This window comes from Drosophila albomicans, chromosome 2R (assembly GCF_009650485.2).
Source record: "Drosophila albomicans strain 15112-1751.03 chromosome 2R, ASM965048v2, whole genome shotgun sequence".
Taxonomy (NCBI): domain Eukaryota; kingdom Metazoa; phylum Arthropoda; class Insecta; order Diptera; family Drosophilidae; genus Drosophila; species Drosophila albomicans.
In genome coordinates this window covers 20,783,107-20,809,096 of record NC_047631.2, presented here as the reverse complement: position 1 = coordinate 20,809,096, position 25,990 = coordinate 20,783,107, and the positions used below count along the sequence as shown (strand labels likewise).

The window sequence follows — 25,990 nt, the reverse complement described above, 5'->3', positions numbered from 1 at the left end:
CAAAGTGAGATAAGCAAACAAACAGCCTTGGTGTTAAATTTTAAGTGTTACAAGGACAACAAGCACATAGCACAACACACACACACGCACACCCACACGCACACCCATCTATTCCACTAACACATTCGCATTCAGTCAATGTCTGCGACTGAGACAGCGACAGCGACATAGAGACGGAAGCCGCAAAACCCTGCGGCTGTCGCTTCGCTTCGCTCTGTTTCTGTTGCTGTTGCTGTTTCTCTTGATGCTTCTATGTGGCATTGCCACTATCAGAGTCTGCGTTTTGTCGCTGTATTAGTGTGAGTGTGTGGCTGCCTGTGTGTGTGTGCACATTGTAATTGTTTACTATTAAGTTAACGGCAACCGCAACAGCGGCAACAATCGTCGGCGACAGCGTCGGCTGACGCAGCTGCTAATGTTGCTGAGGTCGGTTTAAATTCTCGCAGAGTCCTTGCTATGGTTACCTTTGACACTAATACCCTTATCCTCACACACACACACACACAGAATACATTTAACGACAACAAACTCGCAGTCGAAGAAGTATCTCATTATTGTAGGCGCCCACTAAGATTCCTAAGATGCTAGAGTTTATTGGCAATTTAATTGATTTCATTTACTTGCTGTATTTGACAGCGAAAGTGACAGAGAAAGGGAGAGAGAGAAAGAGAGATGGAGAGAGCAATTAAAGTGCTGGCTTGATAGTCACTTGGCGTAATTAAATGCGCGGCTTTTGTTGCATAATTAAATGGATGTCTTCAGGCTCGCTGACTGCGCTTTAAAGCGATATTTGTATTTATATTATCCGAATACGCATACGCCACGTGTGCCACGCATTAACATTTCGCCAATGGCAAACAGAGGCAGTGGCAGAGGCAGTGAATGCGGAAACACAATAAACAACAAGCTGCAACAGCCGTTGTTTACATATTTAATTTGGCACGACACGACACACCTTGCCCGCGGCACAACAGAAAGAGCAGTAAAAAAAAAAGGGTCAACATTGTGATGGCCGCCTTGGCACTGATTTCTTTCTATTAAAATTTTAGCTTACGACGACATGCCTATGCGTGATGTGGCCCACACTTAAGGGCTGAAAAGAAACTGATAAAAATGTCAACACACAATTGATTCTCGCACTTTTGGACCTGAACCTCTTTCGACTGGACTGGACTAGGCATAGGAAAAGGCAAAAAAAAAACTGGGACAACACTCAGCAACTTGGCATCACGTTTGTTGTTTGATTTTATTGAGCCACATTTTTTTGTTTCATCCTTCGGCAGGGTTCAGTTCTGTTTTCTGTTTTCTGTTGTTTTTTATTTTTGCCCTGTGTTGGGCGTTGTTATTTAGACGACCCGAGCAGCAATTGTTTACAGCTTTTGGGCTTGATAGGAATTGGCTACATGCTTTGCATGAAATCACGTCGTCATCAGGCTGACATTACGAGTATGTCCATGGGATTAAAGCATCGAATTGGCACTTTCAATTTATCGCTCAAGTTGCAAAGTGTGATTTTTATTGATGCTCAAGTTTGTTTTTAAGACCGCCAGCAACAGCAAAAGCATCAGCATCAGCAGCAACATCAGAAACTGCCACAGAGTTTTGTTTGACTCTTAGGCTTTAGCTACTTACTAATACTTTTTATCAACTGTGTTAACTGTTAACTTTGTAGCTCCGTTTCGAAAATGTATGCAAATATTATGAGAGAGCAGCTGGAGCAGCTGTCGCTGTAGATGGAAATGGAAGTGGAAGGCAATGGCGGAGCTGGCTGCGTCTGCAGTTTTCATTATCTCGAACCCAACTCAGTCCGGGCCTCGGCTTAAAACTTTATTTGCATAAGCTTTGAAAATAATATCAAATATTTTGCATTTAATTATCATGTTTATGCAGAGACGCAGAGAGGCAGAGCGAAACGTTTTCTAACTTTCCACGACCCAGCGACAACAACAGCGACGTTACTGAGAAGTGGACAACAAAAGAACAATAGCAACAACAATTGAATGAATTTCACAGCAAATAAAAGTTTCACCTACATACACGCGTGTGTGTGTGTAAGGGTTGCAGGTGAGCGTTGCAAGTGCTCGTTGCCAGTGGCAATGGCGTTGGCGTCGACGTTGGCAGTGTCAGATGGGCACGGTTGCCGCCTCCATGCCGCCAAACTTAATTGCAACGTAATACGTGCGTAAGTTTGTATATTTTTAGCGTCAATTAAGTTTCAGCTCTCAGATACTCTCTCTGCACAACTTGCTGTTGCTTGAATCTCTGTTATCGTGCGTGTTGTTGTTGTTGTCGTTGTACCTATAGTTGTAGTTGCAGTGGTTGTTGTTGTTGTTGCCGTCTGTCGTTGTCGCAAGTTTTAAAGCAGATTCTCATTACGCGATTGTAAAAGTTTTAATGCTGTTCTTTTGTAAGTTGGCCTCTCGTTTCAGCGCTTGCCCCGCCATCCTGATCCAGACATCCTCTTGCCTTGTCAGCTCATTGTTTTTTTTTTTTTTTGTGTTTCTGCTGTTGCCAGTTGCCATTTGCTGTTGCTGTTGCTGCCAGTTGCCAGCTGCCTGTTGCCAGTTGCTGTTATTGTTGCCTGATTTATGTGATAATTTCAGCTCGACTCGACTTCGACTCATATGCGTTCTGGATTCCGGATGCGTGCAGGATATGAGCCACTTTTACAGCCATACATCGTAGTTGTTGCCGCTGCCGCTGCCGTTGTTGTTTATTTTGCGTGCGTCTTTTGGAGCTGCAACTTATTTTTATGTTTGCGCTACATGGCAGGAAGTAATCATCTTGATGGCTGTTAAAATTTATAGCGTATTTTGTCTCCCACCAGCGAATGCGCCCACGCACTCACCTCACTCTATCTGTCTCTGTCTCTGTCTCTGTCTCTTTCTTTTCCTTTCTGTCTCTGTAATGAACTACACGATTTTGACATTAAAGCTGACTGTGTGCCTAGCGAAGAGATGAAGGAACAATTGCTAAGCAAATTCACAGCCGCCGGTTGGCGACAAAACCAAACCAAATCGCATGTGGGCGTTGCCTTTCGGCAAAGGCGTGGCGCGTCTCTCTTGAAATCTCTGTGAGGCAGGTGCGAGAGGTATACGTATGTATGTGTGTGCCACAGACAGCTTAACACAGCCTTAATGCTGTTTAACTCAACTGTCGCTAACGCTTTTAACCTCAGGTTAAATTTTCAATTTGCTTTTACGCTCTTCACCCGTATTCCGGCTCAGACAAAACCCCAAACCGAGTTATACCAAACCGTATAAAACCAGACGACAACAGCGCTTTTATCTATTCACATGTGTGTGTACATATTTGATATATATTCATATAACATATATAGAGAAATGATTCTGTGTGAGTGCATGTGTTTTACCAAATGCCTAGAGCATTAAGTGTGCCACAGCAAATTACTCGCAAGTTGCTGCTAGAAATATACTCTAGACAAGAGTTGAGTGAATCCAATAGAAGGAAATGTCTAAAAAACCAAATTCGTAGAATTTTATATAACTTTTTCTAAGTACAAAGTGGCGTATACTCGATATATTTAATGCCTCAAAATTCAACAGCAATACAAATGTATTAACAAATATAATTTACCTATTTACTTAGTCGCAACTACTTCAGATTCTCTAAAGCACGCTCAATAAAATTGAATTATACGCATTTGTTTGATTTTCGAACAAATTATTAATTAATTTGGCAAATCCAATTAGGCATATTTTAATTGTTATGTTAGCATAACATTTCGGTCAATTGAAATAATGCTTAGCAGGATATTTTCGCCTTCGGTGCGTTGCTCATGTTTTGTATCGCTTTCGCTTGGCTGCTTTGAATTGGTTGTGTGTGGAAAGTCAAGACAGAAATGTTTGTCTGAAGGCACGTAGCCTGCGTTGGAGTCATGCACTTGACTTTGGACGGCAAAAATGTAAAATTAAATTAATTCTATTCAATTTTATTAGGTTTCGCCTAAGCGACGACAATGGCCCTGGCTACAAGGACACATTCACATACACACACACAAACACAGACATACTTTAAGCATTTGGCTTGGCCTCAAAACTCAAAACTCGGATGAAAAGTGCTGCAAGTAAAGTTGCAAATTTCCCTTCAGTATGTGTGTGTGTGGGGTCCTTTATAATTCAATTTGCTGGCTGAAAGTTGTGCAAAAGTTGCCTTGCATATGGATGCCAATTAATATAGTCTAAGTGAAAACGTATGCTTAATAAACTAAATACTAGTTTAGTTGCATAAAACTGTAGCAAAACTTAATTTAAACGCCAGCGATAATAAATTGTTCGCCAAGTCGATTATTTTCACTTCCGTTTCCGCTTCAACGCATAACGATGAAATTAGTTGCTGTTGTTGTTTAGCATTTCGATAATGAAAAATCATTAGCCAATTTGTTGAAAATTCATTTAATTAAAGCTGATAAATATTGTTAAAGCTTTTGTCGAATATTTTCTATGGCAGCACAAACCAGAGAAAAATAGAAAGAGAGAGAGAGGCAGAGGTTGAAAATGCCGGCGGCCAGTGCTTTTCTCACACAATTTTCACACAGCAGCTTGCTTTAATGCTGTAAATGACACGAAGTCACGTGTTAGAATTTGCGACTTTGGCGCTTGTTAACGGTTGCCGCTGTTAAGTAATGCCTAAAACGTATTCGGTGTATGCTGCAAAGTGACATTTAAGTCTTGCCAGCAGAAAACATTTCATAACACCGTCCATGTGGCACCTTCTACTCCCCCAACTCCTCCTCATACAACTCCCCCTCCTCCCTCTTACTCGTTTGTCTTGTTCGCTTTGCGCTCTATCACTCGCCACATAGAAGTGTAGCTAAGTATGTGCAACAGCGGCCAATACAAAAGTCACTAAATCTCAAAAAGGAAAACCAATTACGGCCATTACCACATGTGGCAATTACAAGAAAAGCCCTTGGCCCTTGGCCCCCTCCTCGCTCCGCGCTCCCCACTCCACGCAGAGCACGCGTCGGAACAGCAAAGTCTCATTAGTTGGCCGCAAAACGAATGACGAAGGACGACGGACGCGCCACTTACAAAAGCCACAGAAGCCGAGACCGTCACCGAGACCAGAACCGACCCAAAGTAAAACTCCGCACAGTCTTCACATGCGTGGACTCAACTCCTACGCATATATATGGATATGGATGGCTGGCAATGGTAATGACGCTTAGTATTATGGCAAAGATGATGGCCAAGCAGTTTACTCAGCTCTGCTGTTGCTGCTTTAATGGACATCAGGTAAGTTTCAGCTGCAGCTAATGGAGCGACCCTCGCTTTCACTCACGCTCTCGGTCTCGCTTTGTTTTCTTGTGATGTGCTCAATCAATTTGAGGCTTTTGCTGTATTTTTGAGTGCACTTCACGTATTTTCATTAAAACGCTGCGATATGCAAAGTAAATATATGAAAATATCAGATCATATACGCACACGCGGCGTATACGTAATATTTTTATAGAGCTGCCCGTTTTATGCGTGGGCAAATCATTTCGCTTCAATCGAAAAAAATCATTTATAAAAAATATGCATATATTACAATAACAGATGGCACAATTGTGCATACCCTGTAACAACTCAAAGCGAACAAGTGGCATATTATGCCAAAAAAGATTTTAGCTGCAATCAATTTCAATTTTACCGAAAGTGAATTCGACATTTCACGTTTACTTTTTTTTTTTGAATTGAATCCGAATTTTAACTTTCTTTTGTTGCAGGGTAATCGGAGTGCGAATGCTTGTGTATAGTAAGAGTAGTTTTCACTTCAGCTTTTTGCAAAAATTTCATTTAGCGAATTGTTTGCTTGCAGCCGTAAATTTACGCTAGTAAAAAATTTAGTTGCACAAGGCCATTGAACGTGCGCGGCATGTGTGCGTGTTTACAGGAACAACATGAAAAATCAACATAGGCGACATACAAATTTCATGATATTTCATAGTTTATGCACAGCCCCAGATGATCTATGTTATTCGTACACATACACAATACACAAGTGTGTGTGAGTGTGTGTGTGTTTGTGGCTCTCGTATTTCAGCACATGCAAAAAGCCATTAACAATAGCATGGCATGGTTTATGTACGAAAACTTGGCTGTGGACCGCCTCGACATTGTCTCATTAGCATATTGCGTGGCGGACGCCTATTTGGGAATATCGATAAAGTTCGTTAAAAAGATTGAAATGTGCGATTTGAGACGATTTACTCTCAGGAGCTTGCCAACAAGGGTTGTTCTGTTCCATTCCTCCGTCCTTTAGAAGGGAGCGAGGAGACGGACGCTGTTTTGACACTTGTCACCATTAAGCTAAGCAGCGCCAACAAGCGAATATAGGGGAAGAGCACAGCACACAGCGCACAGCGAACGAGAGGGAGTTGGAGTCTTTTTTGGGGTGACAATTTCCAGTAACAAACTCCCATTCTCATCCCAACATTCAGGAGGGGGGGCTTTAAACTCTGGCAAGCGGTTTGACATCGTTCGTTGTGATGCTTTTTAAGTCAGTTTAAGATTTTTGCAGCCAAGTGACAGCCACTGACAACGTACAAACGGGATCTGTGTATTGGGGGCACATGTCCTGCCATCTCCTCATTCCACATCGCGTCGCATCGCATGGCGTTTCTCTCTCTCGTTTCTCTTAGTCATTTTGGTAGCTCGACGCGGATTACGTTTTTATCCTTGCGTCTCCCTGAAAACACTTTCACAGCCAATTTTATTATATGCGCGCATTTCGTTCCCTTTTGTGATGTTGTTGCTGTTGCTGTTGTTGTTATGTTGTGCATTTTTATGCCGCATATAAATAAATCTGTTAGTTGTGCATGTTTACGAGTTTTTAAGCCTGGTCTAAGCGGAGCCCAGGACAGTCAAAAAGAAAGGGGAGTGTTGCGACCATTCCCTTGACGTCGTGTGCATAAGCGTCAATTTTATGCATACTTCGTTGTGTAAATAGCGTAAAATGTTGTTGCAAAGCGTTGCAAAATGTATATAAAAGTGTGCGGAACAGCAACTGCTTTCGATTTATGCTAATCTCGCAATTTGAACTTGACGAAATACTTTTCTTTTCTTTATTATTTTTTTTTTTTGGCAAGCACAGCATTCTGTATTCAGCCAGCTAGTGTCGAAGTAATTGACTATCCGAGGAGTGTTGGCAGCAGCGCGTCAATTGGTCAGCAATTCAAAGTTAAGCACCGGTCAACTATAACAACAGACGCGGCTGGCAACCTGAAACTGAATCTCATGAACCATCGACAGCTAAAGGTGCCGTATGATAGACAGCACGAAACGAGAGGAGGGCGAAGAGAGAGAGAGAGGGCGCCAACTGACTGGATGTGTATTTTATGCCCTGCACTTGAGTGCGTAATTTTATGAGGCGCTTTTCGCTTTTATTAGCAGCGCCGACAATAAACTGTTTATGTTTATTATTTGCTGATGACCTACGTGCAAAAGGGCGGTGCCAAAAAACTCAACAGCAAAGAGCCTAAATAGTGCCCGAGCACAAAATGAATCACTTACGGTCATTTGGCAGCTATATACAACAACAAGTCGTGGGCAAGGGCGGGGGAGTAGCAACAACTACAACTGCAGAAACAAACTGAACAACTTTTTGCAGAGAGCATTCGGAAATGTCTGGCATCGGTTTGAGTAGTAAAACAGGAAAGAGCGCCCGTGGGTAGACTACGTAAATTACAAATTAGCAATCACACTAAAACTGCAGGAGGTCAGCGGGGGATACAGAGACAGAGAGAGAGAGAGAGATGTTGGCAATAAATTGGCTGAGCGAAAGGCGGCCAAAAACGAAAACTTTTCATATTCAAAGCGTCAACTCATTAAACTGCTGTCTGAAACTACACAGACCCAACTGGCATCAAATGAAGCACGCAAAACAAATCAAAGTCGCAGCTCAGAATCGTGCCACACACACACACACACACACACACGTAGATACAGCATCCCACATATACACATTCACACACACACTCACACACACGCAGGCAGTGCGAGGTGTAATCGCTGTCGGAAACGGATGCGTGTGCGTTGAGCAATTTGAAAACGGAAATCAAAAATTGACCTTAAGCCCCCCCACAACACGCTCAATGGGCCAAAAGGATGGAGCAGAAGGCGAGTGCGGTGTCGGAGGCGGGGAAGGGAGAGGCCAACGGGGCAAACGGCAAAAGCAGTTAGACGAGTCTGGGCCATTAAATCGACACCTAGTACGGATAGCCGAGCGAAATGAAGTATAAAAGTAGCAGAATAATAAAAATTTATTGAGAAATAAAAAACAATTTAATTTATTAGTATTTAGTGTAAAAGGAAATAATCGATGTTATAAATTTTTGATGCCAGGCCAAGCAGCTACGCTCTGGCCCTCCCTTCCTACCTCTCTGCACATGCCAAGTGAGGTTCATGCATGTGTGAACGCGTCTGTGTTTGTGTGTGTGTGTGAGTGAGTGGGAGCACAGTTAAAAGGCACATCGAAAACAAATGAATTGGAATACTCGAACGTTGGCAGCTCACCACCAAAATAAAGCGGATATGCTGCCGGAAACAAGTATGTGAATCAATGTGCGAGTGTGTTCGTATGTCAGTATCCGTGTGTGTGTGTGCAGGCGGCAAGTACGTGTCTATTTGTGTGAGTTAGTGTTTTAGAAATTCGGGCTCGGATGTTAAGTTCAAACGCTTATCAAGTGTGTAGATCTTACTTATGAGTTTTACGGCCAAGCCAGGCCACAAAGCCCAGAGCCAGAGACCGAGCGAGAGACTGCTAAGGAAAAAGCAAAAGGAAAAGCCAAGGCAAGGCAAGGCAAGCAGCAGTAAAGTAAAGTGAAGTAAAAAGGAAAGGCCAAATTTGTTGGCTGTCGGAGGCCCGGATAATTTAATTTATTGTTTTCTCTGTTAAATGATGCTCAAGAGTATAATTCGCCATCCAGCCAGCCAGCAGAGAAACGAACGCAACGCGACTAATGTGCGCACAAATTGCCCAACAACGACAACGACGACGACGACGAGCCGGATATCGACCAGTCTATGACCTTTGATGCGTGCAAGGATGTTTGCATCAGGCCGACAGCTCTAGCTGCCAACAATGCCTGATAGAATGCCCGACTGTCTAACTGACTAACTGGCTGACTGACTAGCTGGCTCGTTGACAGCAGTTGCTGGCGCATAAAGCAAAGTACTCAAGCTGATGGGCTTTAAAAACCGCACACTGACTAACTATATATGACGACGATGCATGCGCACCAAATATGCAAATGTTGTTTTCCCCGAAAAACTCGACGTGAGCGCGCACTGAGCGAAAACAATGCACATTTTAATTTTAGCCTAGTTTGTAGCCACAAAACAAGGCACAGCAAGCAACAACAACTCAAACAAGCAACAGCAGCAGTGACGTCGACAGGACTGCAGGATATGTGCCAATAAAAAGTTTGGCAAACAAAGTTGGCGTCACAAAACTGTAACTGCAACTGCAACTGCACCGGAACGGCAACACACTGCGGGGTGAGAATCGCAAAAATTAGTGGCCTCGTATCTTAGCGTGCCACACACACACACAAAATCCGCACGTTTTTCGTCGGAAAGCCAACCTGATTTTCAACTCCAACTCGAACTCGAGCAGAAGCACGAGCCAGCCTTAAATAACCGACTTAATTAAACTTAATTTGTATGCTTTACTTTCAAACTGAGTTTAAATTGCAAGACGACTGCTGAATTGTCAGAAAATTTCAAACTGTCACCGACAGTCGAAAGCGGGTGAGGAAAGAGAACGGGAGAGGGGGGAGAGCACGGAAGTTGCACATAAACGCTACATAAATAATGCAATTTATGTGAACCGCATAAAGAAATGTGCTGTGCCAGACACTAAGGCACTTGTAATATGCATGTCTCTTTATATGTATGCAGTTCTTTCTTTCTCTTTTTTTGCTCAACCTCCAAAAGAAGACGAAGCAGCTTAGCGCTTTGTGGCACTTCAGTTTTGGGCTGCCTCAAAGCCAACGAACTGGCAAAGAAAACTGTGCTGCACTCTTGCCCTTGCATAAATCTGGCACACACACACACACACACTCACAAAAAATCACAGCGCTCTTTGTGCCCCAAAAAGTAGGCAACAAAAAAGTTTAAAGTAAATTGCGCAAAAGTGCAAGTGCCAGGCATGAGATTTAAGCAGCTTTCTGATTGCTTAAATTGGCAGCCAACCAACAGAACGTATACACATATAAGAATCTGTTTATTTGTATGGAAATTGATCGTCAGACGAAAGTCATGTCGAGTCGTGCCCAGTAAACTAACAATGTGTTTAATGCCTTCCACTTTCGTATTAAAATGAAAAAAAAAAATATATACATTCGTCTATAATTTCATTTCCGTGTTTTTATTTATTTTTATTTTGGTTATTTCCGCCTTTGATGATAAAGAACAGAGCCAGAGCCACGGCCATAGCTAGTAGGAGTCTGAAGTTCGTTGGGCTTGGCCAGTCGTTGGATTTTATGCAGACATGCCCACGCATTTTAATTAAGAAATTAAATTAAATACAAACTGATGCGTAACAGATTCCTCGTTACTAATTAAAATTCAATTTCTTGCCATTAAAATGAGCTGCGGCGCAAAATTAATACGCAATAAAAAAGCAATAATAAAAGCCAAGTCGACTCGACTCAAGGGGCAACCACCAAAATACGAAACGAAACGAAATAACTGAAAACAATTTGTAGTCGCTCAGCTCAGTTCAGCTCAGCTCGTCGCACTCTTAACTTTTATGTGAGTAATGCCATTGCCAACAACAATGGCTGTTGTTCTTTCTATTTAAAATTGAATTCAAAAAGAAAGCGCTGAAAGCGTAAGTAGACGAAAAAAATCAAATAATTTGTTAATGGCCAGCAAATTGATAATGTGGCAAGCTTGTGCTGAAAATTTCCTAATTAAAATTTTGATATTGAAGCAGACGTTTGATTGATTCTCTTCAAGTTTTGCCAGCTCACAATACGCTGGCAAAGTTCTTGAAGCCTCTTCTTCCGCTGCTGTTGTTGGTCTTGTTGTTGGCCGAGAGTTGCGGTTAAGTGGATGCCGGGCGTGGCTTAGCCAGCCTCTCTGAGAGGCAACGCAACAATGGCAGCGCGGCAGCTGAAGGCAGCAAAAGCTGGGCAAAAGCCGACAGCAGTCAGGCAGCTTGAAAGGCAAACAAAAGCTACAAAATACTTGACGCAACTATGCCGAGGATGTTGCTATGAGCACCCTGTATGCCCTAGCCCCTTTACCCTTTCCATTTATTTTTTTTTTTTGTTGCGCTGTTCTCAGCTTCCAGCCCCTTTGGCCATTTTAACGCAGCAACATTGTTCGCCATTTACCAGACTAAACGGCATAACAAAGCAAAACATCAACGGTGGTTGAGCAAGGAGTAGGGGTAGTATTTCAGTCGGATGGGTGAGGTGGGGGGTAGGTGCACAGACGTGCAAAAGGGGTAACAAATTACTTAAGAAAACTGTTGTTGGCTTATTGGATTAGGTGGCCGGGTAAAGCAAAAAAAAAAGAGGCGACCGAAAAGCGTTTCAGATCTTTCAACGCACAATTACCAGCGGCTCTTTTATAATTTCTACAGCATCCGAGAGCATCCGGGCTGCAGGCCAGCCATCAAATGCGGACATCTCTTTCTCTGTGTAGTATCCTTAAAGCGGACGAGCGCATATTTTTAAGTTCCTAGAGTTTGAGCCAATTGTTTTTTTCCCTGTTGAGTTTTGAGCCGAAATATTTTCCCAGCCACGCTCAGTTTGTTTCTTTCGTTTTTTTTTCTATTTTTTTTTTTCTTTTTTTTTGTATCCCATTGGTGGTTTTTATTGTTTGGACCACGTCAAGTTGCGAGTAGTATTTGTTTTGCAGCTGCCCCTCGAAGCTCACTTGCTCTTTCTCTTCCTCTGCCTCTCGCTGTCTATAACCATTGGTCGTTTTTGCCAGTTTTTGGTAGCGCTTTAGACCAAACGTCGCATTCACCCCTGAGGCCTGTTTGGCGTATTGTTACACAATTTTGTTGAAATTTATTTACAGAGTTTATGCCACACAGAATCAACATTGAAGTTGGCACAATGGCAACAAGCACAGCATTCACCACAAAAAAAAAAAAACGAAAAACGAAAAGTAAAAACAAAATCAACAGCAGCCAGAGCATTGAGACCAAAGACCAATATCGAGCCAAAACACTGCGCCAAGTTGTGCTTCTAAATTTCTATCCCCAGTGCATGAAAGTTGTCTCATGCCCCCTGCCACATGCCACGTGCTTTGTATGCTAAACAGCAGTCAGCAGTCGGCAGTCGACAGTACGATGGTAGAGCAGAGGCTCGAGGTCACAAGCTGGGTCAGAGTTGGGTGTAGCATAAAGCACAAACAAGATAATAAGTTCATAAGTATTATTTGCTACATAATCTCGTCCGCTGCTTTTGCTGCCCCACTTCAGTATCTATCGTGCAGTCGATTTGATTTCAAAATTTGCAGCAAACTTGAAATCGTGTCAAAGTTTTTCAGAGTTTCCTAAGCACAGCATAAAGTTGTTTAGAGGATTGGCAAAGGATATCGCTGGACATTCAAAGTTAATTGGTTAGATTTGCAGCTGAGCTGCAGCTCTTACTTTTACTCTCGCTCTCTCTCTCTCTATTCAAATAAGCATTGATCTTTCGCTTGAGTCCAAAGTCAGAAAGTGGCTTAGCAGCTTCTGATGAAATCTTCATAACTCATAAGCATACAAAAACTTGTTATGAAACTGGTCGCAGAGCAAAAGGGTCGAAGAGATTGCCTGCAGCAGTCTCGCTCCATTTGCCTCGCTGTGTTGTAGTGTAAACTTGGCTCCTTTGGCTAATTAATCACGCCAAGTTAAGTAAACAGCAGCTGGCTGTTTAGTGCAACTGCTGCTAATAGCATTTCGTACTTACGCTTGCCAACCGACGAGTCGGCCAGCCAGCTAGCCAGCTTGTAGTTGGCTTTGCCAACTTGGCCAACTTGTTCCAGTGAGTGGGCCGAGGGAAACTTTGACTGCAAACGCTTCTAAGTGCGATTTATGAGTGCCACTGTGAGTGCAAAAGTGCGAGTTGTGCACTGTGGCAAACTGAACTGAAATTTGTTTACAACTTAGGCGTTAATTGACACAACCACAGCCGCAGTTGCCGCACAAGGAAACCCCAAGGACAACAGGACAACGCAGGGCTCCAAAACAAAAGTGCAACAAAAAACACACAAAACCAAACAAAAGGCGGGCCAAGAGCGAAACTTGCTAACACAATTGGCTGCCTCAAAATGCAAGCAGAGTAAAAGCAACAATTTTGCATTTCAAACCGAGACCTCAATGAAAAGTTTTCGAATGAAATTCAACACCTTCGCCAAGGTTGTTTTTACACTTTTTAAATACTTTTAATAAGCTCGCCAGTTGCATCAGTTTCAATTTCAGCTTTCAACTCAGCACTTAATGAGACTTTGTACAGGTTCAATGTTGCACCCCGACCCCGTTTCCCTCTATCCATTCTTTGAGTATAAAAAATAAACACGTAAATCCTTTGGAGCGTAGTAAATCAATGTCGCAATAATCCGCACATAAGGCACTTTATCAATCAATGCAGAAAGGATTTAGTCCAAGTTTCTTTTATGTCAACGCCTCGTCGAGGGAATGTCTCACTCACCACTCTCTCAACTCTCTCCCGTTACTTTCTCTCCTCTCGACTATGACAAAGCACAATCAAACTCACATACGAACGTGGCGCGTAAAGTAATAAGCGGTAAAACAAAGTAAGACTAAATAATACAGTAAATCACAAGCTAATGCCTCACACACACTCGCACACACACACACAGAGGCTTGGCAAGGCATTGAAGCAATCAAATTAAATCCCAATCGCACACTTAGATAGACATAGACGGGGAACTTGGGTAAAGCGACAAACGGCGATAAAGCGTTATGGTTCATTAGGCCCATCGAGTGCGAGGCGGAGCCGGTTATAGACAACACAGCAACAACACAGCAACAAGGAATCACAATGACAACAACAAAGCATTGAGCTCTGAGTTTACAGTCAATGTGTGTATATATCATGTGCCGCGAATCCTGTGACATTCGCCTACACACTACACTTACGCTCAGTCATCGTGAGGGTAGCAGCTGGAACAGCAGCGGAGAGTGTCAAGGGGATTAGGGGTAGTTGCACATTTCCAACACTTAATGTCAATATCATTAAGTGTGCACCCATATGCTAAGATGGGATATCAAGCGAACCCACCACCACTTCAACTCACTGCAATTGTCACCCAATTGCAATGTGTTCCGCATTCGCATCCGCATCCTCGTCATCGCCAATCGCATCCTCAGCCTAAACTGTCAGCGCTTGACACTTGGCAAATATTTGCTGCAGCAAATTGCTAAGCTAAACATGGGTTCGGCGGGTTCGCCGGGTTTTGGTACAACACAAGCATGAATAAATAAAACCATGCCGACTATTTGACAAATCTGCTGCAATTGACCATTCATTGTGTGTGAGCGCTGAAGCGCTGCTGTCGCAATTTCGTATGCCAGGTCATGCCTCATTAAAGGCTTGAGGCAGCAGCACGAAATTCGACACCTGCGTGCCAAATTAATGCAATGAAAATTTACCAAAAAAAAAAAAAAAACAAAAAATGGGAAACTTTTATGAATGAGTTAAAAAAGAGTTTTGGCCGCCAACAAGGTTTTTGGCTGCGAAAAACTAATAATGAGCTTTCAATGTTAATAAGCCGAGAGGAAACTTCGTCGCACAAAAACGAAAGACGAACACCGAGAAGGCGACAGCTGCAGTTCTCAGTGCCCAGCAGTGACAGGGGGAAGAGGGATGAAGTGGCAACTGTGGAGGACGTTGACAAAATCCCTTTTATACGTAATTTCATTTTCGCCGCCTGTCCCACTCAAGAAGTAATTTCAAAACTTTGTTAGGCATTTTTAAAGTCATTTATGGTGAACGCGCAGACGACAAAAAAAATTCACAAAAAAGAACTTGTTACAAAAAAAGCTGGATAAGAAAAAATTTAGATGCCTTCGTTGATGAGCTACTGATGAGGCAACCACTCCGCTGACTGTCCAGAATGGAGATGCTCAAGCCGAAGACGCAGTACATCAGCAATGGCCAAACTTTGCACTTGTCTTTTGTCTTTCTCGCTGACAGAAAATAAAGAAATAAAAAATCAAAAATACAGCTGCTACCAAACACTAAACGACCAACAAATACTCTATAAATATAGCCGTAAAAATTGCAAACAAAATCACAAAATCTTTAGTCCGATTAAAGCCCCTTCAAATTGCACAATCCTTTTGTATTGCTTGTCATAAATATATGAAAGGAATACATTAATGATTTCCCGCCATTTCATAGAGTTCCACTGAATTGTAATGATGAGAAAGAAAATATCTCCTGAATATGAAATGAAGCAGCTGGACAAATGTCGACATCTCGCAGCCTGCTTTTGTCTGTCTCTCTCTCTCCCTTTCACTGTCTCGCTTTCTTTTTGGCTGGCCCTCGAAACTGTTTGCTCCATTGCTCCATTGCCACTTTTGCGCCGAGGATAATAATAATAAAGTCGCCTCGCCTTAACGCTGGACGTGGCATTGCCGTTGGTGGTGTGGCAGCAGCTGTGAGTCCTTCCTCTCTCTCTCTCTGTTCCGCCCACATCGTTTACGCCCATTGTGCGACAGCTGGCGTTGAACTTAAATTAGCCTGTACACACAATCCTCTTTTCACACAGCGGCCAGCCAAAGTTCTTATCAGCGAATTTATCTTTCATATGGCAATGCAAAACTTCTGAGTGCCACGCCGAGTGGCAAGCTGGCGAGTGGCAAGCTCGGTGGCGACTGCTTTGTGAACGCGAATTACTTTGCATTGGACAATTTATTGCAACCACAAACAGGCGGCTGTGGACGAGGACTAGGCAGACAAACGGACAGACGGATGGAGTGGTTGAGCCAAGTGTTTTGATACTGTCGCCAAAATAAACATTTTATCATAAAGAGATTAAACGCCGATAAGCTGAGACTGAGAGCTCAGCTGTCGCCCCCTGCCGCCTTGTATTTTGATTTACGATTTTCTGCTGAATGCGAGAGAGAGTCCACAAATAATGTCAAGCAATTCCGCATGCGACGAAATTAATTTGAAACATTTGCCAAGTGCTCGCCAGCTCAGCTCAGCCAGCAGCCAGTAAGCATAAGGGAATAGAGAGACTTGGGAGATTGGATAGACCAGGTAACCTGGTTGCCATTGCAGCTGTCTCCAAGCTGCTTTCAACTGCAAACTTCAGGGCAGCCACAAAATGGCCACATCCCATGGGCCACACTCAACCCAACCCAAACCCAACTCGAGACTCGAGACTCGCTGGCAAAAATGAAGGTAATCTATTTGCTTGCCCAGTGGGCTTGGGGCCATCCAAGCTGCACTCAATGTCAGTTAAATCCCGACGCTGCTTTACGACAACCTCTCAACCCAACTTCGCCTCAACACACTGCACTGCACTGCACCTCATTTTGCCTCGACAAATGTCTAAAGATAAAGCTGCAAAAATATTTTAACATCCTTTGGCAACATGCCGGCGCATCCCTACAAAAACCCCCTCCTCAACCAACTCCTCCCACAGAGGCCACAGGATAACAGTAGGTTGTCCACACCCACATCCAGAACCACAGATGCAGTGCGTCTGTTGTTGCTCTGTCTGGTTAGTAAGTGGGTCCAACAGCAACAGCAGCAGCCGCTCAACCTGCACTAAACAAAGTCTTTGTGTGAGAAATTTTCATATTTTATGTACGAGTTGAGAGCTGTCGGAAAAACAGAAAGAGCGACAGAGAGAGGACGAGAAGCTTTTCAACTAGTAAGCAAGTAGAAAAAAATTGGCCACAAAATAGTTGCAGTTGTTATTTTTTTTCGTCCCGCTTCTTACGTTCTTTTGCTCTCGTCCCATTGCTGTCCATGTCAATTTGGCCAACTAGACGAAGTGCTTCGCCCACTCGTTGGTCTCGTTGGTACTGTGAAGGACACAGCTGACAAATCCAATGATAATTTGCTGCAAATTAAAATTACTATGCCGTTGGCCAGCATTAAGAGTAAGAGTCGTCGCAGTTACTTAGTTAGGGCCGCATTGTAGCCAAATCTCTGTCACTATGAACTCTGTGTTTTGCCATAATGAAATGGCTTTTTTGAAGCAGGCCAGAAAACAAAATGAAAGTGCTCGACGCACAAAAATTCTAATGAATTGCTGCTGCAGTCAGTCAGTCAGACAGTCCGTCCGTCAGTCACTCACTCAGTTAGCTCAGTTGGAGAGTCATCTGTCAGGCAATGAGAGTTACTTTATTTTATTAGCAACTTGTTGGCCAGACTTTTTGGCCCAGCAAGAACAACAACAACAAGAAACTAAATATGCTTCTTTGCGGGCAGCTGATGAGTAAAAATTAAATTATCGTCTTTAACTTGGTCGAGGTAACACAATTTAACCATTTAAGCCACTAAATTATGCAATCAGCGGCACATTGAACCAACTAAGAAATATATTCAGCTATTGCCACAATACACATTTGTCAAAGTTTGTACAGACTAGGGCTGCTAGGGCTTTAATTGGATTATGAGACTCAGTGACTTGTTGCTGCTCAACAAAAAAAAAGGTCTAAATAGAAAACTGTAATCAATAAAGTCAGTTTGCAAACAATTAATCGATGAACAAAGGATGTAATTACAGCTTCCCTGCATTGATATAATCTGTGAACTTGATGCACACGAAAAGAATAGATTTGTCAGAGCTCAGGCTCCTGGCTCCTGGATAAAGACAAGCGTGAGGCATGAAGCAAAACCCAGAGCTGCAAAAAAAGAGTGTGTGTGTGGCACATCAAAGCTGTGGTCAAGTCTAAGAACCGAAGGACTACTTAGCAAGGGTCTGATGATGAGTCTGCCCGTTGCCCGTTGTCTAGGCAACCACAAAGCAGCTTTGACCCAGTTGCCCTTGCTTTTCTGTTCCTTGCTGTTGAGTTTTTGCCATGCGTCGCCACATGCAGTGTATGGCCAATGAGTAGAGCAGAGCCATGGGCCACAGCATTGTCTGCTGTTGAGTGCAGCAATAAACTTGAATCGTTTACACCACATCCACATACAGCACAGGATTTCCATTCAGTAAGACTACGAAAAATTGGAGAGAGAGAGAGAGAGAAGAGTTACAGTGAAAGACAGTAGAGTCTTACTCAGTGCGACTAATGTCAAGTCTTCACATTCATGGTAATAAAATTTTACTCCTTACAGCGTGTCAAATTGCATACCACCTCGCTCTCTCTCTCTCTACCTCCCTGTTGTCTGCTGCTTGGAGTGATGTCTTTAGTAGATTTGTGTGGCTTTCATTTTATGCTCGTGCTTTAATTGTCAATAAAATAATCATTTGCAAACATTTTGCCACTGCAACCGCAGCACGTGCCGAAAATACAAGCTCAAAATATGTAAAACGCAAATTTTTATCAATAAATGATTGAGCACTGTGTGGTCTGAAATCCGTCTGCGGAGGAGGAGGAGGAGGAGGAGGGTAGACACTGAAGTTTGAGAGAGTAAAAGCCACAGGCAGCCTCGTAAGAGTTGAGCTGGCAGAAGGGGGCGCAGCTTGAGGGCTGCTCTTCAAGTTATTGACGAGATAAAGTTGAAGATTTTTGTGTGCATTTTGTGAAGTGGCAGAACGAGCCCATAATGATTCAAGCCATCGTCGTAGTCGTCGTTGTTGCCAGTGGAACAGCCAAGGGAGTACGGACGTGGCCAAAGATGATGACGTTGAGATGTTGACGCTGAGATGGCACCGACCAAAAGGAGGCAGAGCCAGAGTCGGAAACGGAGGCAAAGGCTGAGAGTTTCGTTGGAAGCTGGGCAACCACAGGATGCCAAGGGCTTAAGGCTTTGCCAACTCGTCTTGTTCTTGTTGTAGTGCTCTTCGAGTTGTTGTAGTTGTATATGCGCGTGTGTGTGCGTGTGTGTGTTGGCAGGTCTAGTTTATTTGCTCAAATGCCGCTCGTTTGCTCATGACACCAGCCACCAGCAACAGCAACGGCAGCAATAGGAAAAAAAATGAATGAAAAAAGAAGAAAAGCAATAAAAAGCCATGCGAAGCGGAAAAAGAAAACATTGTGGCCAAACAACAATGCCAACAGCGCCACGCACACTTCACACACACACACACACCCAGACACTAACACACACATACACACACCCACCTCGTCACACACCCAGAACACAGCTCATCGATTTTCACTTGAGCGAGAAACGCTGCGAAGCAATTCTCTGGAGTCGTACAAACAAATGCGCGTAAATTTTGCTTAGCGCAAGTGCAAATACTTGACACAGCCGCACCTACAACAAGTGGATATCATGTGCCACATGAATGCCAGACGACCAGATGCCCTATAAGTGCTCAACTACTTCAAAGCATAACAAAAGAGACAGCTAAGCACATTAAATGCTTTCAATTGTATAGAAAACTGTACAAACTCGTTGATGTGGCTAGCAAGCTTCAATTTATAGATACCCTGTAAAATGCAGAGTTATGCTCATTCCTTCAAATCCTCAGTTAGAGTTATTGTAAGAGGTGCAGCTTTCAGACGAAGCCTTTAAATTTCCATTTGTTGGCATTTTAGTCATATGTCAATATCTCTTTTGAGGTTTTTTTTTATCTTTTGTGGGCGTAACTTTAACGGTTGACTTAGCTTATCGCCGCAGCCCTTGCTCAGCCACGCCCACGCAAAGTTTCGAGTTTATCATATTCGTTTTTTTTTTTCATTTTTCTGCTTTACTTTGCTGCTCTTGTGGCGGCAGCCTTTTACCTGATTTATTTGCATCTGCTTGGCAAGCAGTTAATAAATTTCAGTTACATTGAACTGTTGTTATCTCAGACAGGTATGGAAAGTTTTCTAGAAAATCGAAAGTTTTCCTCTTGCGAAAGTTTTGCGCCTGGCAAATCGCAAAATACCTGTGTCAAGTTGATTAGCCCCCAAACTAGAAGACAGCTTTCGATAAGACCCAAATAATTTTGTTTCGTTTTTAGCTTTAACCCTAAGCGCCTGAGGGACTATAAGATAGTAATAATACTCGTGTGATTTCTGACACAAATATTAACGAAAAAGAATACAGTTAGATTAGCTTTGGTTTCATAAAACCATTTGCACTTCATCACAGACAGTATGATAAGCCCCAAAGGGGAAGGGGCAAAGGGGTGATGGAAATAGGGGGAGGGGAAGGAGACAACCGCAAATGCAAATATTTGAAGCATCAGCAAAAAGCTGGCGGCGGATACGAAAAAAACCAAACGAAACCAAACTCAACTCAACTAACTACAAAACCGAAATAATTGTTACTGACACTGACACAACTTCTGCTGCTGCTGCTGCTGCTGCTTTTGCTGATGTTGCTGCTGTTGTTGCTGATAGGGCAGACAAACGTCCCGCAGCAATTGAAACAACAGCAAAAGGCGGGTTTGGATAGTTGGAGATTTGGTTAGAGAGATGCACTGCCAGTCAATGTTTTTGGTGGGTGGCAAAGACAGAGCGAGAGAGCAAGAGAGTGAGAGAGAGTGTGGTGCAGTGGTTTGTGCTGTGTAAACTTGCCAACACAAAGTAAAGTTATTTGCGGTTCATTATTCACTTTTGGATTTTATTTCCTTGCGGTGCACTCAGACAGCAATGACTGCGACTGCAACTGCTGCTGCTGCTGCTGCTGCTGCACGATCGAAACAACTGATGGACAGCAGATTGAAGCCCGTCCAGAGCAGCACGTCGATGCTGGCTGCTGCCACCGTTTGTTAACTTCTCTCATCTCTCTCTCGAATGCTCAACGGCATGCAACATGACTTGGCAATGCTAAACGCGAATACGAATAAAACTGTGGGATGAGCGACTGCTGCGATTGGGGAACGGGAATTTGAATGGGAAACTGAATGGGAACAGTTTGGGGAGTTTCGTAGTTGCATAGCGACATTTAAATAGAAAATTTTGCTTGGCACACTGTCAGTCGTCGTCGTCGTCAGAGGAGGAGGAAATTTTTGCTCTTTGCTTATTCATCTTGCAAGTTGAAAAATAAATTAATAATGCGTTTTTGCCACTGACAGCAGCTGCAACCGCATACTAAAGCGACTTGGCCAAAGGAAAAACTAAGTAATAGAGAGACTGACTCGGAAAAACCAACAAAAAACAGTAAAAACTGAGAAGCATAATATAAGAAAAAACGAAAATAGTGTTAGATCGATAGTTTGCCCCAGTTGCCGAAGACAGAATACCCTTTCACATTGTATTAATTTAATAACAGTTTTGTGGGTTAGCACAAGCCAAACACAATTATCACATGACAAGTGGAATCTAATCGAATAGCTGAAAGTAATTGAATGTCAGTCATTTTTATGGGCAATAGTAATTGAATTTGTTTTCTATTTCTAGCACAATTTGAATAATGATAATTGGAAACTTTTCGCATAATGTCGAATTTAATACACACTATTAAATTGCAAAATGTTCCCGGCAAGAGTATCAAAGGCAGCAGCAACTGGGGGAACTGACGAGCAAGGACTCTTGCAGTTCTTGTTCTAAAATTTAATTGCATCTTTTTCAGCAATTGTAGCACGAAATGAAAATGCATGCTAATGTACGTAAAAGAGAGAGGGAGAGAGGGAGAGAAAGAAAGAGAACGGGTCTTAAAAACTCGAATGCGAATGCGAATGCGAGTTGCAGGCAGCAGACATCATGCAGAAGGCAAAAGGCGAAAGGCAGAAGAAGTTTAAGCTTTCAGTTTAGTTCAGTCAAGATATGAATACTAATAGCCACTGGAATGTTTGAGTAGCCAAAGGACATTGCACTATCTGTGTGTGTGTGTGTGTGTGTGTGTTTGCGTGTGGTTCCCAGGATGTTTGGCTCAGCTCAGCACAGTTTCATTTCGTTTGGTCTGGGTTCCTTTTCGTTTATTCGCTGGCAATGTCATTACTCTTATTTGATTCCGTGGACATTCGCATAAATGTCAGATTGAGTTTTGTGCGGCGGCAAAGTTGAGTCCTTGAACTGCAGCAGGACAACCCGGCAAATGCATTTAAATGCAAAACTCGAGACCATTCTGCCAAGGAATGCGATGGGGACGAAACGGCGGAGATTCTCGAAACAAAAACGAAGCGAAGAAAAGCAATTAGCGAAATTAATTGCTTAAGTTTCGCTTTTGAAATATTTATCTACAAGAATGAGATTAATTCAACGGCACCAACGGACGTACACTGTAGCCACAATGGCAATAGCAAGGATATTGCGCTGCCATGCACAATTTGCGGACTTGTCAATTGAATGGGGTTGTCTTAGCGGTTACTTGGAATTGCTGATTAACTTAACTTTGCAGCCATGCGGACTGCCATTGCGATTGCGATTGTATTTCAATTCAACTGGAATAAAAACAACAATGGATCAACTTACCGCTCTCCCAGAGCTGCTGTGATAGCAGCATCAATGCGATGACAATGGACAGAGAGCGCGGCAGGACAGGTAGCTGTGTCCTCTTGCGGATATGTCTTTGGTTATCCTTGCATTGGCTAATTGTTGACATTGGCCTGTGTTCCGCCATTTTGCAGTTGTTGCCTCTCTTTTTGCTGTTCCACTTGATTGGTTAGTTAGTTTTCGGTATTTGCTTTAATTGTTCGTCGCGTTGTTTGTTTGTTGCTTTTGTTGTTTTGCTTCAGCTTTTCTTTGCTTTGCTTGTGGCTATTGTTCTCAATTGGATTTGAAGGAGCTTCTATGTGTAAGCTGGCGTATTCAGGTGCATTGAATTAATTATTTCATTGTTGCACACCTTGTTGTTGTTGTTATCGTGGTTGTGGTTGTTGCCTTCGCCGCAGATTGTTGCAAAAGTTTTGTTGTCGTCAACTGCAGCAGCACTTACGGAATTTTAATTATTCAAAATAGGTTTTGAGCACAGTGAGCCCAAAAAACCAACAACAGACGACAACAACCGACAGGCACTAGGCGGTACACAGTACACGGTACTCTGTAGTCGGTATTTTTGTGTGTGGCAGGACTCGTGCAGGACCTCGGTCTCTGTTTTAATTGCTTGTTCTGCTGCAATGCATTTTCCTGGGGCGTTGCAAATTTATAGCTGCAAAATAGAAGTAAAAACGATATGCGTTAGTTTTCTGCATAACCACAGAGAGTCGCCTTTCCTCATTCCAATTCCCTCTTCCTCCCCCGAATGCAGTGTATATTTGTTGAGTGTGTGTGTGTGTGTTTGTGTGTTTGTTGTGTAATGCTGCTAAGCCATCGTGCCCAAATACATAATTCCTATGCAAATAAGCGTAGACCAAACACTAAAATTTATGTGCACGCTGCGTTTTGCATATCTGCACACAGCCAATGGCTGAAGTGATGAAGAGAGAGAGACGTCGCAGAGGGAACCCATAAACTGCGGGGAAGTACATTCTATATTTTTGTAATTTTTTTTTTTTTTTTTTGGTTTTTTTTTGGCAAAACTGTCACACAAAAATAAAACTCAAGTAAAGCGTAAAAAAATCTAAACGTTGCGAGGCACAAGTCTGGCAAAAACACAGGACACGCTGCCAAATTAACAGAAATTTTGGAGCGCAACATTTTCCTTTTCCTTTTTTTTTGCGTCACCAGAGCGCAGACCTGATTCTGCCTCTCCCTCTTACTCTCTCACTTTTTCTAGCATATCTCTTCCTCTCTTGGTTTCTGTATGCTTTTTATGTGCACTCAACGGCAAGCCAACTGAAATAATCCTGAAAAATATTGTTGGCTTTGATTTGGCGCTGCCTTTCGCTTTGCTTTTATTATAACTTTTTTTGCCCCATCTTTTTCTACAGTTTGGTTTTTTCATATTCTGCATTTTTTTCTTCGTTTATTTATTTTTTTTTTGTTTAGCAACCTCTCAACTTAATATGACATGGCAGTTGTGCATGCATGACACACACAAAATAGAGCAAACACTAGCAGAAGAGCAGCAAGCAGCAAACAAAAGAGAAAAAAAAATGATATAAACTGCGCATCATTTGCGCCAAACTCCGCCTCCACATCCAGCTGCCCCTCCCAAAACTTTCGCCCATATGCGGTCCATAAACAATTCTATTAAAATTAATGTTGCATATTTTTGAGAAGAGAAAAACTTAAATGTTGTACAAATTGATTCAAATTTGTTATAAGCTTGCGTAATGGAGCACAAAATGACCAACAAGACCAACTACTAAATACCCTGCAATTTATCATAAGACAGCATATATTTGCCGAAGGACAAATTGAACTGCGGAAGAGAAAGAGACGAAGCAACAAATTGAAGCGCAAGTAAACAAAAAAGATTAAGGAAAGCTAAAGAGGCGCATAACGAGATACGTAAAGAGAGAGAGAGAGAGAACGGAAAAAATAAAAGCAGCAGAAAAAAAACGAAGCAAATATGATTGATTTTATGTGTTTGAGCTGTTGTCTGAGTGAGTGGGAGTCGAGTGGAGGAGTCTGATGGTTAGATAAAGTCCGTGCCAATGACAAGCATCGACGGCTGTTGGCAAGGCCTAAAGGATATAGCCGGAAATATGCAAGAATACACAGGGATATTACTTATGTACACATACTCCGCATAAGTCGTACATCGCTTGCTTTTTTATGCTCGAAAAGGAAATAAGCACAGAGCACAGAGCAAGAGCGAGCAACTCAAATGGGGAGCCAATTCCTGGCCGAATGACAGGCAACCCAAAGGGAAAATCGAAGAGCAAACCACAACAACAACAGCAACAACAACGAGAATAAGAACAAGAAAGAAAAACCACACACCCATGCAAGACATGCGTATGAGAAAATTTGTGTATTTGCCATAAAATAATTTATCAATTGGAAAAAATTTTTAGACAGCTTCGGAAAGCAGCCAAAGGGAAAAAGGGACACGGGACATGGGACTCGGGAAATGGGGAAAAGTACACGATGCGAAGAAAAATGCCCAAGCACTTTATAAGCTGTATGCGTGTGTGTGTGTGTGTGTGTGTTTGAGGATAAAATTATGACAGGAGGAAATAAAAAAGCATAAATTTATTACTGGGCAAACGATGACTACTAAAACTTGGCCACAGGCCCGTCGGGAATGCGGCATGGCACGGCGATGTTCGAGCTTCGAGCTTTGAGCTGCAAGCGAGCATCATAAATAATCGAAGGGGCGACAATATTGAACGCTAGGACAATGAACGTAAGGACGCCAAGGACCACAGCACTGAGTGCACTGACGTCTTCGAAAGCAACATAAATACATAAAGATATATATTTATACATATAGATGCGATTCAATATGGAAAATGGAGAGGGTTATGCCTCACGCAATGCCAGCAAAATAATTGTAGCCGAGTACATGCGGCAATTTGCCATAACAAGGATATCAAATTTGCGCACTGCCAGCAGAAGCTGAGGCAGCAGCGAAGGCAACGGCGACGGCAGAGACCAAAATAAAAAGGATAACGAGCACAATAAAAGAAATGAAATCGTAACCCAAACTGTTACTAATTGGACAAAGCAGCCAAACAACAACAGCAGCAAAGACGCAAAAAAAAAAGTTGTGGAAACCAAGAGAACCAACAAGAGGATACCCCGAATATACACAACTGTATCTCTCTCTGTGTTTGTGTGTGTGTATATTTTGGGTGTACGACCCTCGAGCACATTGGCATTGCCGAGCTATTCAAATTTCGTCAGAGTCGACAAAAAATAAAAAAGCGAAAAAAAATTGGCTTAGTTAAGTCTAATTTCGCAGGCACAGACAGAGTGCTTAAAAAATAATTACGCGCGCGTTGGCAATCAAGAAGGCGTCGTTATCGTTGTGTCACTACAGGAAACCGGATACGGATGTGCATGCATAGTACGCGATGTCAGCATCCGGCGTAACGTGGGCGTCACTTGCTAGCTAGCTGGCTGCGAATTGACCGCAATGTGGGATAAAATTGAATTTGGCTGAAGCAGTACAAAACGCCTTGCC

The 25,990-nt window shown here is 42.7% G+C and overlaps 1 protein-coding gene across 2 annotated transcripts in view; it reads right to left on the bottom strand.

Moving 5' to 3' along the window:
* LOC117573330 (lachesin) overlaps positions 1-25,990 on the bottom strand; it is a 111,265-nt gene that overhangs the window by 49,871 nt on the left and 35,404 nt on the right. For both annotated transcript variants that reach the window (XM_034256437.2, XM_034256438.2), the window contains exon 2: positions 22,450-23,125. In XM_034256437.2, the coding sequence (XP_034112328.1) occupies positions 22,450-22,597 (148 nt within the window). In that variant the 5' untranslated portion in view covers positions 22,598-23,125. The remainder of the gene's footprint in view (positions 1-22,449; positions 23,126-25,990) is intronic.